Source organism: Xiphophorus maculatus, chromosome 2 (genome assembly GCF_002775205.1).
Source record: "Xiphophorus maculatus strain JP 163 A chromosome 2, X_maculatus-5.0-male, whole genome shotgun sequence".
NCBI classification, from domain to species: Eukaryota; Metazoa; Chordata; class Actinopteri; order Cyprinodontiformes; family Poeciliidae; genus Xiphophorus; species Xiphophorus maculatus.
This window is the reverse complement of record NC_036444.1, coordinates 5,754,977-5,773,546: the sequence shown is the minus strand read 5'-3', so window position 1 is coordinate 5,773,546 and position 18,570 is coordinate 5,754,977. Positions and strand designations below refer to the sequence as shown.

The 18,570-nt window shown below is 36.5% G+C and overlaps 1 protein-coding gene across 6 annotated transcripts in view; it reads left to right on the top strand.

The window, feature by feature from the left end:
* reln (reelin) overlaps positions 1–18,570 on the top strand; it is a 157,163-nt gene that overhangs the window by 10,815 nt on the left and 127,778 nt on the right. For all 6 annotated transcript variants that reach the window (XM_023348573.1, XM_023348567.1, XM_023348559.1 and 3 more), the window contains exon 2: positions 15,033–15,140. In XM_023348573.1, the coding sequence (XP_023204341.1) occupies positions 15,033–15,140 (108 nt within the window). The remainder of the gene's footprint in view (positions 1–15,032; positions 15,141–18,570) is intronic.

Below are 18,570 nucleotides of genomic sequence, written 5' to 3'. Positions count from 1 at the left end.
TAAAATGAACATTTGCCTTAATAAAACACAAGAGTCAGATCAATGTAACGCACTTCCATCTCAGGAGACAAAAACATGCCGCTAAGCATTCTGGGAAATAGTTCCCACTCCTGTCTTTCTCCTCTTTCAGTTTTTTTAAGTGCTAACCTAAAAACTCTAGTTTATTCAACTCTTGGAGGTTTGAGTAAATTAATAAAAAGTTAACACAACTTACTGCTGTAAGTTTATCTTTCACAAACTCACATTTAGGTTCAAAATCTAAAACTGGATACATTGATTTGACTTAAAGAGTAGAAGACAGTAGACACAACTAAATGTGGCTCTAATGTTTTACAGTGTATCTGTTATGCTCATAGATTTAATTAAATAGCGAACAAATGAAGGCTACTTCCAACGTTTTTGTCCATCAATCCACCATGGGGACATTAACATTGTTTCCTTCCTCATTTTGTAAGAACTGAACCTGCAGTCATCCGTTTTTTTATTTTGTTTTTTAAATAAGCGTAACTTTAACTTTCACTGCACAGAAGCAAAGGATGTTATATATAGAGGGACCTTGATTTGACTCTCTGAATATCGACCCCTTCATTGTAAAGAGAGATGTTACTGGTTCTGGCTATAGCATGGCACATAAAAATGTGTAGAGTGAGTGAATATGTCATACAAAATTAATGAACATCCCAGAATGTCTGACCAGCTTTCAGGTTAGCCCTGCTGCCACGCTCTGGTAAAACAGCATGCTCTGAATGCAGGGGATGCTTTGGAAAACAAGAATCAGATATTATCTGAAAAAACAGAAACTGAGATATTTCAGTCAGAGCGGCACCAGCATTGTTGTGGTTACAGACAGTTTATGTGGGGAAAGCCAAACCCGCTGGTGCAAACAGGGTGAAGCAGGGAGGGCGTGTCAAAGTCTGGGGTGAATCCATGAATGTCAACAAAGGCGTGGAATGCAAAATTTAGAAAAGACGAGCCAGAAGAAGATCAACATGGCAAGAGCTAAAGAGCAAGATTAGCAATAGAGTTATTTAAAATGCGCCAAAGTGAGGAAAATAAAACTCTTACAATATGGCTCCTATCTGATTCTATTCAAAAAATGTTGATGTTTTCAGTGATGCTCATTTTTAATACCTGATTTTACAACTTTTGCTTCATTTTTGTCAACCTCTTTCGTACGGAGGACAATTAGGGCCAAACTACGAAACAAAAGTAGCAAAGAATAATGTCATATTTTAAAGTCACATTATGAAAATGAAGTCTTAGAATAACGAAAATAAAGTCATAATATTTTGAGAATAAAGTCGTACCAGAACTAAGTAATATTATGAAAATAAAGTCTGACAAAATCTTACAAAAATAAATTTTAAATACAAGAATAAAGTCTTAATATTATGAGAATAAATTTGAAGTAGTACAAGAATAAAGTCGAAATTATATGCAAATAAATTAATACCAGAATCTTAACAGAATTGTAATATTGTGGCTTTATTCCTATATTATTTTGACTTTATTTGTGTCGTATATTTCATATTATAACTTTATGACCACATTCTTGTAATTGTATTATTTTTTTTTTCCGATCATGTCTGTCAAATCTTCCATCGTACTTTTGATATACTGGCAGTACCGCCTCGTGAAAAGTGATGTATCTTTGTGTTGCGAGTTAAAACCAAATAATTTAACTCCCTGCGATTTCTACTTTAAAACCAGAGTTGGGTAAAGTAACAAAAATTTTACTCAAGTAAGAGTAGCACTACTTCAACATATTTTTACTCAACTAGAGGTAAATTGTAGCTGTCCAAGAAATTACTCAAGAGTAAAAAAGTATTTGGGAAAAAGGTTAAAACCAAAATTAAAATGATTAATAATAATAATAACATGATTACAAAATCAGGAAAAAATATTTTTTTTACAAATCATTTTCTTTATATATGAAATGAATTTTTGGTTAAAAGAAGCTTGTTTTCTATTCAGTGAAGTTACTCACAGTAGTTGGAGAATTCATAAATTTTAAATCAAGTAGCGATACTTCATTAAAAAAAATTATAAAGTACAGTCAACCTAAAAACTAGTTTATTCAACTCTTGGAGATTTGACAGCATTAATAAAAAGTTAACACAACTTACTGATGTAAGTTTATCTTTCACAAACACACATTTAGGATCAAAATCTGAAACTAGCCAAATTTATTTGTCTTAAAGAGCAGAAGACAGTAGACACAACTAAATGCGGCTCGGATGTTTTACAGTGTACATACTGACAGTGATGTTTACTTTTTGAACATGCGGGTCACTTCAGTTTGGTATGTCACTCCTCTTCTGCAGCTCCTGCTAGAGGAAGATGCGCCTCCTCCTCTTTCTGTTTTCTGCTCCTCCTGGCAGCTCCATTGAAAGAAACGTAATCCCTGCTTGGGGGGCTGTGCTGTGTGTCGTCTGTGCTGATAGCATTCAGAGGGACTTGTAGTGCCCCAGTGGACCCACTACAGAGGAGGCGGCATGGTGACACTGGATGGGTGCTGGGCCCTCATCCCTTGGCACAGATGGATTAAGTTGAGCCCTGCCCCACCCCCATTCAGCACCACCTTCCTCCAACAGCCAGGCGGGCCAGAAAGCACCGCAGCAGGCTGGCAGAGGCTGATTATTCATACATCAACACTCACATGTATTAATTCTCCTGAAATTCTTAATTATTCTGCGACTTTACCCTTTTTATTTACCTGAGACCTAACAATGTTTATGTGCCAAATTTAAAGTTAGTTAGGACTCAAATTAAAGACAACGATGAATTTTAGTCTCTCCTTTTTATCACAAGGTTATGAAATGTAACGTACTTTAGGTGTTAAGACTGCTGTAAAAAAAAAAAAAAGTTTTTACATATTCTTTCAAAACTGCCACTATGTAGTTAGCATAGCCACGACGTCGGCAGGTAAAAACTTTTTCTGTAACGTTGTTTCTCTGCCATTAGCACATTTAGCATCGCGCACACAAGCATGATGCATGAACTGATCAGTACATTGTTGCGAGGGAATGCAAAAGTTTTGCGAGGGAACAGAAAAGACAAAAAAAGATCCTCCATGTCCAGTAGGGGGCTCCGTACATTGGAAGTGGATTGTCCTTCCAGAAGGCTCCGCGTTGGGGACCGTCTGTGTTTACTGCTACATGTTTAGCATTGAGATGCTATTTTAGGCTTCAATAGCTTCGGCGATAGATCAACTCCTATTAGCACAACTTAACACAACAAAAGTCTCTTATAGTTACATCACATCGTTTTTTGAAGTAAAAATTAACTCCCAGTGGGAAAAGAGAAGCAGTTTTTTTGTCCATCACTGTTTGTGGATGCCAGTTGTGCGTCGGATTTATGGGTGTACCGGAAACACAATAAAAAGGTTCCGGGTTGGGACTTTTGCTTTTGAAAAAAAGAAAATGTGATTAATAGTGTAAAAATAGTGTTAAAGACTGTGTAATTAATCGAAATTAAGACTTTAAAGTCTCAAAAAAACTCAGACGTTTTTTTTAATCTTACATTCAATTGTTCTTAAAGTTATAAACAACATCCCTGATAGAGTGAAGTTTTTTATACTTTTAACCCTTTTCTATATACATTTTCCTTTTTGTGGCTGACATTCTTAATGCCACTAACATGGTAGATTCTTTTTTTTTTTTAAATGGTTGATTTAGAATAAAAAGTGAGACTTCATGTTTTATTTCTGACTGTGGAATGAGTGTTTGGACGTCTGCGTTCCTGGAATGCTAAAGACATCTTTTGCCTGCATGTGTGAGTGCTCTCATGTATAGTAATGTCTGCTAACAGGCAGAACAGCTGTCTGGCTTTGCCAAGGAAAACAGCCAGATGTTTCATAGCAGTAGATGTAGGTTAGTGTACAGACACAGATGGACTCAGTGGGACTAACTGTCTGTTTCAGATATAAAATGATAAAGGAAATAGTTTTTCTCAGCTGACCAGCTGTAAAAAACAGCTTTTTTTTGTCACTTTTTGACAAACGTGTGTCATATAACCTCAAACCAGATGTTAAGAAAACCCATAATTTGTTTAAGCTCTAGGGAATTTGATCAGCACAAATCTCACTTTAACAAAAAATAACCTCTGTCATTTTTTTGTTAATGGGAACTTTAAAAATGAAAATGTCAATTTATTTATTTTAAAAGTACAGTTTTAATTAAAGTAATGTTAGTCTGCCGGCTTCTTCTCTTTTATCTCAGAGAATAAGTAAGTTTAGACTGTGTGATATTGGAAATGTGTGAATTGTAATTCAGTCCAACGAAAACACAGCAAGATGTTTTTTCCACAATATATTAACTTTGTATAAAATATGAAAAAAAAACTTTTCAAGCTATTTCCTCTCAGCTGGAAATAATTCAGTAGAAGCAGTGTGTGTTATTTTAATAAAACATGACTGAGTGGCCCCGAGACACTGACATTTATTAAGTTTGGTCCATTTCTCTTCTTGAAAGTGGGGTAAGGTCTGTGATGTTTCATGAACACACCCATTTCCCAGCTAAAACAGTGATGGACTACAAACTTCACCACATTTAATGAAATTTTAAGTGATAATAATTTGAAATTTACTTTTAGTTCTCCTGAGTCGATTCTTTGAAGAACTGCTTTTCTTACAGGTGAAAGTCTCCCATTGCAGATCTAGAAACTGAAGCTTTTAGCTCAAGCTCAGTCAAATTGGAAGTTTTCAAATCTTATGAGAAATAATGAATGAATTTGGTCTGAACTTTGACAGAGCCACTCAGGTGAATATGCTTAGATCTAAACTATTGATGCTCTGGATGTACGTCACTGTTAAAAGCTCTGTCTCTTTCAAAAGTTTAGATATTAGATAGTTTTGCTTTTAACAAAACTATCATGAGAATTGTGTTGTGGCAGCAAATATACTGTATTTTACAGGTTTGCTGTAACCAAACACAAAGTCCTCTTAAAATGTGTGGGGATGTGTGTTCTCGTTGTAAACAGCAGCTATAAATGAGATATAATTTCAAGACCCAGATCAGACGACCATTTTTATCACTAGTGGGTAAAAACTTTACTACTACATAAACCTTTTTTTCATGGTACAGTTTAGATAATGAGACATTTTCACTAACATTAACAATTAATCAAGAATAATCAAGTTATTGTTATGTTGAGGGCATCAAACTGGATTGCATCACGGCCTGTAACAGCTACACTTGTTGATTAGTCTTTCTTTGATTTGAGCGAGTCTTTTATGCTCAAACATGATCATTGTTTATGTGTATTCTTTCTATGCCACGTCGACTCTTCCAAGACGTAGTGTGTGTTATTATTCCTTGAATGAAAAATGAAAGGCTTCCACTTTTCAGTGTGCTTACAGAGATTAAATATGTCTCTCATTAGCTTTTACTTTCTGGATTTGAATATGTGCATCTTTCCTGTTCTCCCTTTGCACATGTTGTCATCCTTTCCTGTGGAGTTGTATATTTCTTTTAATTCAAATGTAAATCTTTTGGCATGAAAAATGAAAAGAGAAGATATTACATTATATGAAGAGCAATATGATTTTCAAATTACTTGCAGATGGAGATTGTGTTACTCCCTTGAAAGCCAATTAAAAAAGAGCAAAAGGAGTCCTTGGAGCATAGAAACATAAATCTTGATTTTGGAATATTAAAGGAACTTGCACAAAGGATCTGCTCTGTGGTGGATAATTTGGACACCTGCACTTGCTCAAGTTTAGGCATCAAGTATGTTTTGTATCATAGGAGATCAGCACAACTAAGTGTGATTTTGAGGTAGATTGTGTATAAGGAACAGGATGTTTGTGTCACGATTCTGGGTTGTTTGACTTTTCATCTGCGTTTGTATTTTGATTGTTTTACTGGTTATTTCTGTTCAACCTCAGTCAGTTCATTCATTTGTATTCAGTTCTCTGTTCTTGCATTTTATTTGGGCATTTCCTTATCTTTCTGTCCTTTCCTTGTTTATCTCCCCTTCATTTCCTTTCTTGCTCATTAGCATACCTGTTTAGCCTCCTTGCACAACTGCAGCCTATTTCCAATTATCCACCTGTCCTTTGTCAAGAAATCAAGCTCCTCATTATCTTTATACAGCAGGTGTGGTGCTCAATTCAGATTTTTTGCTGAAATCAATTATTAGAATTTTCAGCCATTGTTTATATCTGGATTTATTGCATCTGACTTTTTTGTTGCAGAATTATGACACACACATCATATGAATGACATAAAGTAATATAAAATGCGACATGACGATCATGATGTTCACACTGCAGACACTTTAACAATTGGATAGGTCTCCGATTTACCTTATATGGCGTAGATCAGATTTTTTTTCTTTACCCTAAGACAGGTATTCATCCCATTCCACTAGGGGGCTCCACAGTTTATTTCACATCGGATTGAAGGGACTTAAGTGCGAACCGGAAGTGACTTGACGACGGACCGGAAGTAGTTTTTGTCGCCGCCGCGAGCTAAATTAATTTTAAAACTACGTCTTCCTTGCATTTTTGAGTATTTCCCAATGCGGTGAGTTGATGTTGAATGTTGTAAGCTATTGAGGGATATGTGTTTTGTTCTACATGTGGGTTTCGGCAAATTGGGTTAAAGCTAATGAATTTATATTTATATTATATGGTAAAGAGTTCAAGGACTTACTATGTGATTTATAATTTGTTGGTTAAATCCAGCATAAATGGTGACGACACGCTCGTATGGTTTAGGTTTAAATCTGTGATTTTAAGTTTGTGTTGATTTGAATTACTGTGTATAGTGCTAAGTATTGCCATTTTGCTTTTACCTTGTTTACAGTTTTCTCTATCAATTCAAGAAAATTTCTTCACCGAACTGTCTTATAGCGGTTGTTTTTCTACGTAGCTGTTGCAGGTAGGAAGCCAAACCAACCTCCATTTTAAAAAAAAATGGGCAGAGTCTCAACAGTGCAAACATGACTCAGAAAAGCCAGTGCCCATATAAATACTGGTATAGTACACCTAATTTGAACAATTGCTTTGATTCCAACAAAAAAAAAAAAAAACAAGTTGCAGTTTAGCAGACCTGTAGAAGCTCAGTACCTCATAGGTCATCTGTGATAGAGTTTCACAGCAGCAGATGGCAGTGCCAGCAGGCCAGGATGGTGCCAGTAGGTTACGCAATGGAATGATTCTTGTAAGACCTGACTGGAACACCACATGACACATGCATGTGCAGAAACACACTTCCCACACATTCTTCTGTTTCAAAGTGAACCAGTGCATCAATAGTCAGTTATTCTGCCGATCTGGAAAATGCTCCAACTTGCCAATTTGACTAATCATTCCTCCTTTTCTTATCCCAGTAAGTTGTGGTATATCCTTTGAAGCATTATGGTCAGGTGAACGATAGTCTGAACCATTTCAGGAAGCTCAGGGTGAAGTGACACCCTAAGGCTGGCGTGGCAATGGGAACAGATGGATGTATAGGCTCCCTATGGTCTGGCCTCTATTTCCTGGTCATCTCTGGGGCACGTGCGTCTGCCAGTAGGATGTGGGTCAGATGGGCAGTTATCTTTATCAAGATTATTGCCAGGAAAACCTCCCAACTTCACAAAACCAAACAGCAATCATTTGGTTTACGGGGAAAGAAAACACCTTGGTTTTAACACATATTATATTTGCCTAGCTTTGAGTGCAAATATCTCAGTTCCCTTGAGATAAGACAAACTTAACATAAAAGTAACTTTTAGGCAAGAGATTCTTTTAATGTTGTCCTTCAGATTGATTACAAATTACAATTCAAATGGCAATTATTTTCCCTTATAACAAGTTGAAAACTCTGCAAGTGGAACTAGAGCTTTTTTTAAATTAATATTGACCTGAAAGAAGTTCCTCTATTTTGCTGAAAAGTTGAAGAAAAAGTTGGTCAGTTTAAATCTAAATTATATTTTTTCAGCATTTGTTTTCCAATTGGATATTTTCTTTGAAGTTGCACAGCCATCCTCCTGTAAATCAGTTTTCTGCTCAGTAAATGTCACTCTAACAGTCTGACATAGCGTTCAGTGCTCAAAATCTTTGTGCAAAACAAACAGTAGCTGAATAATATTGTCTTCCTCTAAGTGGTGAAATGTTCCCATACTTAGCAGCAGACAGTTAATGCTGTTGCTGGCAGGAAAGTAATTTCTTTTCTGTCTTTAATTGATGTAATCATCAAATTTTCTTGAATGACCATTTGAATGTAATTCAATGTAATTCCAATGGACACTTCAGGAGAGAGGAGAGTACAAACACACAACTTTTGTTTAAAACTAAGAAAACATTAATAAAATGTTGTGTATAATCTAGATTAGTAATCTAGATGGGTCACAAAGAGACAATAGGAATGAAGTTACTTATTTTTGTGAACTATTCTATTGTAAATCAACCAGTGGCAGTTTGCAACATGGAGGTGGAGGTTCTGGTTTCAGCCAGAGGGGACAGCTGTGAGGGCTTTGAGATGGGAGAGGGGTCCATGTCAGCACCCACTGCTTGTTAGTGCATGAGTAACATGGCTGTCCAAAAAGTCTTCAATAACAACAGAAAAAGTTGTTGCTTGTCACCATATAGTGACAAAGTTGCTAAGTTAGCTACAGTGGGTTGTCACTTTGAGTATGCTTAAGCTTTATAGTAGTCTGTGAAATATAAGCAGTTAAAGTTGCAGAATGTAACTTTTATAAAAAAAAATATTTCTTTAAATATTTCTTGAAACTGTCAGTGTCGTGAAAGAATGTTATGAGACAAATAATCTGTGTAAAAAAATTAAGCTCCTCGGCCTTCTGCCAGTTCTCCCAGTGCCAACGAGAAGCAACCAATCAGAGCCAGGAGGCGGGACTTAGCGCTGACAATCACTAACTGTGGTACGATACAGCTTCTTTCTGATAGCAGAGCCTGTCATGAATGCTCAGGCCAGTTATCACAGCCACCGATGACAGCAGATAAACAGTTTTCCTGTGATTGTAAGTTGTTTCTCCACAATCAGCACATCGAACAGTGACTACACAAGGATGATTGACAGCGCTAAGACCTTCCTCCTGCCTCTGATTGGTTGTTTTTGGTCGGGAGCGGTGCGTTTCTGCAGATGGTTCAGGGGAAATGTGGAGTATATTGATCTTTTCACAAATTATCTGTCTGATATTACACTGTCACAAAATGATGACAGTTTTCACAAATATGTATAAAAAAACTTTAAAAAAAAAAAGTTTCATGCTGCAGCTTTAAGTTGAGTTTTTAAAACCAACGATATGAAACTGTGTCAGTGCCATGAAGCTGATGTCAATATTCAGCCATACTTGATGTGTCCAGGTTTGATACGGCGAGTAACAAAATTTCTTGCAAATATCCCTAAATTAGCACCACAAAATATAATTGTGATCACAAAACATCACAAAAACAATTATAAAATCCTGGAGGGACTGATGAATGTGAAAAGATGTTCAATATTATTTAATTTTAAGAAGCACCTATGAAATGCAGAGGTAGGTATTTATTAACATTTAACAGTTTAATTGATTTTTCCTATGCATTCCACTACAACCGGCCCTTTGTGGATATTTATGATCTATATATTTCCCAAAATAAAAAATTAATTTGATGCGCCGGCTCTGAAACATGCTGTCCAGCTCTTTTCCTGAGTCTGGTTATATTATTACTTTGAAAAATGACCTCACGGTTCTAGGACAGGTTGTGATTTGCTATTTATTTCAGTAATTAAATGTCAATTATGATTAGTTTAATCACTTATTTTCTCAAGAATTTTGTCATAGCACTTGTTGTTTTAAAAAAAAGTACAAATAAGTTAACTGTCTTATGAAGGCTTATTCACTTTGCCAGGCTCAGTTCACTGGGACCCGTGTGAAACAACACTGTGGTACCTTATCAAATTTTCAGTGGATATTCACCGTCTTCCTCTTGTACCTTGTTTCTCTGATGTTGAGGATGCTTTTACAAAAGACAAGAAAAGTTAATGCAGTCTTGTTGTTCTTGATTACCAGGTGATTTCAGCAATGCTGGGGAGAATCATGCCTGAAATATTCATCAAACAAATTCAGAACCGTAACTGGTGGGTTTATAAAACAAAAGTTATGTTTTACACATCAGTAAGCTTAAACTTTTTTCTTTTATTTTATTATGCTTATTTTGGAGAAGATCCCTGCTGCATTTCTAGTACCTGTCTGTTTAAGCTCAGAGACGCCTTTCTGGTGAATGTGTGTTTTGTTGGTGCTCTGGTACACTGTAAAACATTTGAGCTGCATTTAGTTGTGTCTACTATCTTCTACTCTTTAAGTCAAATAAATGTATGCAGTTTTAGATTTTGAACCTAAATGTGAGTTTGTGAAAGATAAACTTACATCATTAAGTTGTGTTAACTTTTAATTAATTTAGTCAAACCTCCAAGAGTTGAATAAACTAGAGTTTTTAGGTTAGCACTTAAAAAACTGAAAGAGGAGACAGACAGGAGTGGGAACTATTTCCCAGAATGCTTAGCGGCATGGTTTTGTCTCCTGAGATGGAAGTGCGTTACATTGATCTGACTCTTGTGTTTTATTAAGGCAAATGTTCATTTTAATGCAATTCTCAGTTAGCAAAGCTTGAGGATAATGTCCTGTTCACACTAAATGTTTCTGAGCTGAATTCATTGGGATGTTTAATAAAATTCATTATCAGATCAGAAATTTGGTTCCTGCAGTTTGAAACAAGAATTTAAATTGTTATAAAGTAAAATAAGTATTTATTTTAACGTGATATTGTGAGTAAAATAACTAAGAAATGTGGCTCTTTAACTGGGTGAGGGCAGATTTTTAGTTAAAACTCACAATTCAAGATTAATGAAGTTAAAAAACAATGTTTAGACAACTTGTCTCTTGTTGTTAAATCAACTTCATGAACTTTAATTTCTGATTTAAAACCAAAACAATTTTCTTGTTGACTTAAATTGCATTTTTAAGGTGAAATTAAACCACCTTCAAATGTTTTACAGTGTACTTTGTGCCCTAATGTTACTCATGGTGGATCCAGAGAAGTGTGGAAAGCCCCGGGCCCATCAATAGTTGAGCAGTAGCATGGTTGTGTGTGTCTGTAATGAGGCTTACCGCATCTCTTCATCAATATTATATGCTGGCTTTGGGCCAAGCAGTGAGAGCTGGGTTCTGGTATAAAGTGTGTGGGTCTGAGTGTTATGCATACAGCGTGATGAGGATTTTGCAGAACTTCACTTCAGACCTCTTACAGATGTGCAAATACATCATCATGCAGGAATGCGGCCTCATCTTGATTGGTTTTTTGCATTTCTGACCCTTTTAGTAACTAAAATTTCTAATTATGTATTCAGAAAGATCAGGAGCTTAGATTAAAAGCTTTGGTCCTTTTTTAAAAAATGCTAAAATAAGAAATTGTTATTTTTTTTCCACATAAAATAGCAGACTACACAATTTTTCCCAGAACTGATTTCTATTTTCGTGTGTTTGTGTAATTGATTTGCAAACCAGAGATGCAGTCTTACGCAGGAAACATCCTAAATTCAGTCCAGATGTCTGCTGATCCGCTTCAAACCTTACACTTGTGTTGTTTGGATATAAACAGTAAACGGTGTAAACAAACGCAGTCTCTATCACACTGAACCTTAATGCTGTCTGAATGAGACGCTCAGTAGTAAATTTCAGCCTTATTCCTCCCTCGTGGCTCCTCATCCCCTTCGGCCAAAGCGAACAGCTCTCAAAAAATGAAGCATGGACGAGAATGTTAACGGCTAGCATCAAAGGCCTTTTTTCTAAAATGGGTGTGTGTGTGTGGGTGTGTGTGTGTGTGTGTGTGTGTGTGAGCGTAAAGTACCCCCACAGGTGATTGGATCTGATCCCATCTCATCTGATTGGCTCATCTGTCTGATGCGTTACACAGGCAAGTGAGAAAGTACGGCAGGGTGGGGGTTGTTGGAGGCCAGGCTAAATAATTTAGATCTTGGATTTGTATTGATCAGGTAGCGCGGTTCTCCTGGGGCAGCTCCGCTACGCCGTCTCTCCCTGCTCTTGCTTTTCAGCTGTAACCTTCTGGCCCCAGCTTTACCTTCTCCTTTTTTTTGTCCCAACACCCCACCTTTCTACAACCTGCTCACCAGCTCGCCGTCAGGTGCATTTCTGCAAGGGAAAGTTATTCCCTCATTTACCTGTGGAAGAACATTATGAACATGGGCTGATTTGCATTACAGATGCAGGTTTATATTTTATTTTTTTCATTCACAGTATCTTTTTGGAGTAATGGAGGGTGTGTAACCTTGGTGATGCAGGTCAGTGGAATTGCAGAAATTAGCATTTTGGCTGCTCCAAGTTTAATGCATTACTCTATTAAATACAGTACAATGTCACGGCCTTGGATCAATACTGCAGGATGCAATTACTAATGAAACATGTCTCAACTTAACATTTAATGGATTTGTTGAGTAGGTAATGTGCTTGGAGGGGGAAATGAACAGCACGTTATGTGTAGCATAATATAAAGATGAAACTTCTTCACGTAAATTTGATTTAGTTTTGCAGTTTGTGGTTGATGCAGTGGCAGATGTTCACTCAGAAACAAGGAATTAATAAAATATTTCTTCAACTGTTATTTAATCTGTATTATATTTTAAGCTTCTTTTACTGATTCTTGTTCAAGTTGCTGAGGGACTTATTTTCACAAACTTGCTGTTGATATTTTTTGTATTTGTTACATTGTTCCAGCCTTAAATTTTATTTCCAAAAAATCTGAGTTAATGTTTGGGTTCTCCAATCTGTTTGTAGCTTCGACTTCATCTAATTTTCTTGCGTTACGACGAAGAAAATCAATGCATTTCACTGGGATTTCATGTGATAGACCAGTACAAAGCAGTGCATGTAAAACTGATGGAAAATGATGCAAGGTTTTCTCTTTTCTCTGTCAACAATGTAAAAAGTGCTATGGAGTACATCTCTACCAAGTTTGTACATGCAGAGAATGAAAGATGTTTCCCGTTCTAACTTACAGAAGAGCTCAAGTTCATTCAGATAAGATGGAAAGCAACTGATCATCCATTTTCAAATAAGCTGATATTTTAGCTGTGGATTTGACTGGGCCATTCCATTATAGCACCATCTGGCTGGATGTTTAAGACCATCGTCAGAAGGTGAACAACCCGTACTACTTTACATTCAATGGATTTGTTGAATATGTTTGTCAGCTTTATCGAAATTGGTGAATTTTGAAAAACTGTAATTGAAACACTTTTTTCCATCACACGAGTCGTGTGATCAACAACCGGATGTTGCTACTGGGGGAAATGATGAAGAAGATGACAGGAAGTGGTAGGAGGATGATGGCGCGGGTTGTTTTTAGTTATTTATCACATGAACAAACCTATTCACATATGACTTTTAATCATGTTTCTTATTTAAGGGAATCATCACAATTGCAAAATTGTGTTTATTCGACATGAGTGGACTTTGACAGAGTTTTGCACACGTTTGTAATCTAAACGCAGCTACTGTTGTGCTAAATAATGGCTCTATGTGCCTGGTAGTATAATTCATAATACTATCTTTAATCTTTATGACTGGTTTAGGTTTTTTTTTATGTTTTAGCAGAAATTTGGTTCCTGCAGTTTGAAACAAGAATTTACATTATTATAAAGTAAAATAAGTATTTATTTTAACTTAAAATTGTGAGTAAAATAAAAGAGAAATGTGGCTCTTTTACTAGTTATTAAATAGTTTAAAAACTATTTAAATTGCAGAATTACGTTAAAACTCACAATTCAAGATTAATGAAGTTAAAAAACAATGTTTAGACAACTTGTCTCTTGTTAAATCAACTTCATGAACTTTAATTTCTGAGTTAAAACCAAAACAGTTTTCTTGTTGACTTAAATTGCATTTTCAGGGCAGCAGGTGGGCTTTCATTTTCAAGTTAAACCACCTTCAAATGTTTTACAGTGTACATGCATGCTTAAATTTTGGCTGCGTTGTGTGGGAGGACGTTAAGGGGAGTCTCCCAGTCTCCCCTTAACGTCCTCCCACACAGGAATCTGCTCTGCCCATGAAAACACACCAAGCCCAGAAGAACGAACGCCCTGGGACAAAACTGATTATGTTTCTATTCTTACAAAAAGAAAAACACATTAACACTGTGCGGTGTCTCCTATTCTCTTCATTACTTTTCAGTAAGCACGGGGATTCCAGGGTCAGGAAGTATCAAGTCCTCTATGTTTCACTGCAGCAAAGCGTTTTATTCCTCTGTGTGCAGAGCTGCTTTTGTGGGGGGGAGCGTCAGACTGCTCCCCTGAGCTGTGCGCCGTCTGACTGGAAGCAGTCCAGTAGCCGATCTCCCTCTTTTTCCAGTGTTAAAGCCGACTCTGTGGGCCTGTCACTCCAGGCTTTTGTTTACCAGACAAATCAATAGTTAACTTTCTACAGGATACACTGAGCTGTAGATGCGTTCAGCTTGATGTGCTTTTAGGTTTTCCACTGTCCGAGGAGAGCAAAGCTATTCGAGTTAACGTCAATTAGCTCATTAGTTTTCTCTAATGCGTATGTCGATAGGGACAAGTCTTGTTAAAAGTGGAGTTGTTTGTGCAGCCGAAGAAGCTACATTTCTGTGTCATTGAATTACCATTTGCAACAGTAAATTACTGGTTTTATTGTTCAGGTTCCTCTCAATAACTTGAAAATGTTTTTTTAGTCGTTTCAGTGATTTACTTCAAAGGTGAAAGTTGTTACACTGCAAAAACACAACATTTTACCAAATAGTTTTGGTTTAGTTTCTAATGCACATATCCTAGTACACTTGAAATAAGATCAACTTAACTTACAAGAAACTATTCAGCAACATTAAGTCAATCATTCCTTAATATTAAAGGAAAAATATTAGATCCACTGGCAGATTATTTCACTTATAAATGTATATAAATGTGTGACGTCTAACACGTGATCAACATCTTAGCTCTTTGTGCTTCGATGAGGCATCAATCTTCCCTTCAGCTTTTTAAAAGAAATCTTCCTTCGTTTTGTTTCTTCAGTCACCATCTCTACCAGTGTCCCCTTTGATGGTCTGCTGGTGACTGGCCTCTACACATCCACACCAGTCCAGTCTGCTCCCATTCCTGCCCCCGCTGCTTTCGGCTTTGGTAAGTTACGTTTATGCTCATGGAAGAAGGTTCTTGTTGCTTATTGTTGTTTACATCTGCGCCTTCCTGGAGGGCAAAAAGACGATTCTTTAACTTGCCGTCCACAGCCGCAGTAGAACTTAACTAAATGAAACCTGGAGATGTAAGTGTTATTAGTTTAGTGCGGTGCGCCAGAGCAAAGGGGAAAATAATGCAGAAAAACCGATGAACGACTCGAAACAACTCGCATTCTTCTTCTCCTTATGCCACACACAGACTCGTTGCCATAGAAACTGCCTGACAACAGCTCCACTAGCTGACCAAGTAGACATCATGTTCAAGCGTATCAGGATTCAACACCAAAAAACACACAAACATTAGAAAGATAGACATACGTAAGAAAAAAAGTCAGAAATTTTCTAGAAAAGACATGAAAATTTTGGACTTTTGAATCTTAAAATTTCAAGCTTTTTTTTTTTCTAGAAAATTTCTGAGATGAATCAAAAAAATTCAGATTTTTTTTTTCTGTCTACAGTATTCAGTTGTAAAGAGCAGAACATTTAGTCCATTACAGTTTTGTGTTTTCAGGCTTGATGTTAATTTTGCAATTATCAATAGGTGATCATTAGAACAATGACCGCCTATTGATGGTGGTTGATTAGCTAATTTAAACTCCTGCTCTACTGATGACCTGTCAGATAGTTGTTTTGTGTGTCGCCTTATTTCTTTCAAATCAACCAAAACATACCAAATTCTGCAGCACAGCTACATGTTAAATTTGTCAAAGTCAAGCTAGCATGCCTGACCTACATTCGTCTCCCTCGCTATTTTTTTCTTTCTAAATAAAACATTTTACTGAGCTGTGAAATGTGAAACTCTTGGACCTTCTTATCTAGTTGTTGTAGTGTTGACAATTATTAGCAAAATAATGCATCCATGTTTTATATATATCACATGTACATTTAAAATTTAGCATGTTATGGTGACAATTTGGTAGCTAGTTATAATAAGTGAGAAGTTTTAATGTTTCTATGAGAAAAACAAAAGTATTACATTCAAAATATAGAGAAGGACGTTTTAAAATGAGTATGTGTTATTTTGTTCCCAGAGTGAGTATTAAACTCCTTTAATGGCAGGGAGTGATCAATGTTGAGTGGGAATGATGGAAGAATTTCACCATGTATATTTATTTCATGTTTTTAAATAAAATACAAACTGAATATGACATAAATGTAAACTGAACACAAACAAACCAGTAAGGGTGGTGAAAAGTCCAAAAGGAGACTTTTAGACTCCTTTTACTTTGACTTGTCTTGAAAATGTTCTTTGGGCAGGTTTGTCTGCAATTGGTTTCTGCAAAAGAAAAGCATAACAACTGTTGTTGGAGACAATTTAGTGGATGTGAAATGTTATTTTCAGGGATTTTCTCTGTGGAAAACAATTTCCTGCATCCGTTATCTACTTCTTCTCCCATCGGTGGGTTTATCATTTCCTTTTGGTCTTAGTTTTGCCCCTTTTTATCCTGTTTTTCTCACAGCAAAAAAGGAAAAAATATTATTTAGATTTGTTTTGTAAATTCAGTCTAGTTATATGAAGAGGCAGCTGAGTAAAATGCAATTTTTCTCTTGGAACACCATGGCCTCATTTACGGAACAGTTTGGCCAAAAACTTGCCTAAAAACCTCGGTTTGGTTGAAGTGAACTCCAGTGCGGTTTGAATGCATGCATGGATGCCAAAAAGAGAAATCCTACAATTGCTAAAATCCACTAAGACTTTGATGTAAACCAGAAGCGCCTGACGCTCACAATGCATTTGGTGTGAACGCGCCATTAACCACATCAAAACCAGAGCTAACTCGAGAGTTTTAAACATAATTCTAACAATATTTTTGTTTGTTCCCTGCTTTTGACAAAAGTGATTATTTCCTCTGTACTTCAGAACAACCAACAATAAATCATTTGTGCTGCACAGGATTGATTTATTTTAATTTTCCATTAAATTTTTTAATCGCAGTCATCGCTACATCTCACCCTCAAGCTGCAAAGCCTGCTATCCCTTACATAAGTCGGCCGATTTGGAGTTTCGACTCCATCTCTTGGCGGCTCAGAGACATAAAAGTGGAGACAAACACAATAATGCTCCTTTCAGAAAACATAGGAAAAATGCTCAGGACGCACTTTAGATGAAGTCCCCTTCTGCACTGGGTGGGGTCTTACTCGTGTAGCTATAAAGAAATCCTCAGAGAGGCCCGGCTCGGAGCTGGTGCCCAGTCTGCTCACTCATCCTGACTAACTCCAGTGTTCCTCAGACGCTGACTTCACCCTGGCCCCGTCCGCTTTGCCTTCTTGGCAGTTCTGCTTACTGGGGTGGCATCCAAGCATGAATTGCATCACCTTCGCTACACTCTAATGAAAATTTAGAAATATTGCTGCATAATGTTGCTGTTTGTGGATGGAACTGTTAGGCTCTAGTATTTGATCAAAGCCTGGAAATCCTTGAGTTTGAGTTTGTGAAATCTGCTAGACCGTGCAGTCAGTTTCTTTCTTACTGAATTTTCTACCAGTGGGATCTTTAGGCATATATAAAGACGATGTAGAATCTGCTTTATTTACAATTCTGAAATTGATTACCACACTGCAAAAACACAAAGTCCTACCAAATATTTTTATCTAGTTTGTAGTGCAAATACATTGGATTTAAGACAAACTAACTCACAAGTAACTTTTCAGCAAGACATAGGAGTTTAAGTAAATAATTATGTAAGTCTGATGAAAAAGTAGGAGCTCCACTATCAGATTTTTTTTCAATTATAACAAGATGTTTTCTCCAGTCAAAAGTGAAATAATCTGCCAGTGGAACTTGTAGTTTTTTCAGTCAACATTAAGCAATTATTGACTTGAAACAAGCTTTTATATCTAACTGAAAAGTTGCTTGTAAGTTAGTTTTGTCTTATTTCAAGTGAACTACGTAAGATATTTGCAATAGAAACTGGACGAAACTCTTTGCTAAGTCTTGGATTTTGGGATTCCTCAAATTTAATTTACCTCATCAACGAGCTTCCTCACTGCAAAAACACAAAATCTTACCAAGTATTTTTGTCAAGTGTAAATATCTTAGTACACTTGAATTAACTGACTTACAAGTAACTTTTTATGCGACAGACTAGCGACTGGGTGGGTGAACCCCGCCTCCTGACCCCACTAGAGACAAGGGTGTTAGAAAATGGATGGATGGACTTTTTAGCAAGATTTAAGAGCTTGTTTTGAGTAAATGTATCCAGTTTTAGATTTTGAACCTAAATGTGAGTTTGTGAAAGATAAACTTACAGCATTAAGTTGTGTTAACTTTTTATTAATTTAGTCAAACCTCCAAGAGTTGAATAAACTAGAGATTTTAGGTTAGCACTTAAAAAAACTGAAAGAAGAAAAAGACAGGAGTGGGAACTATTTCC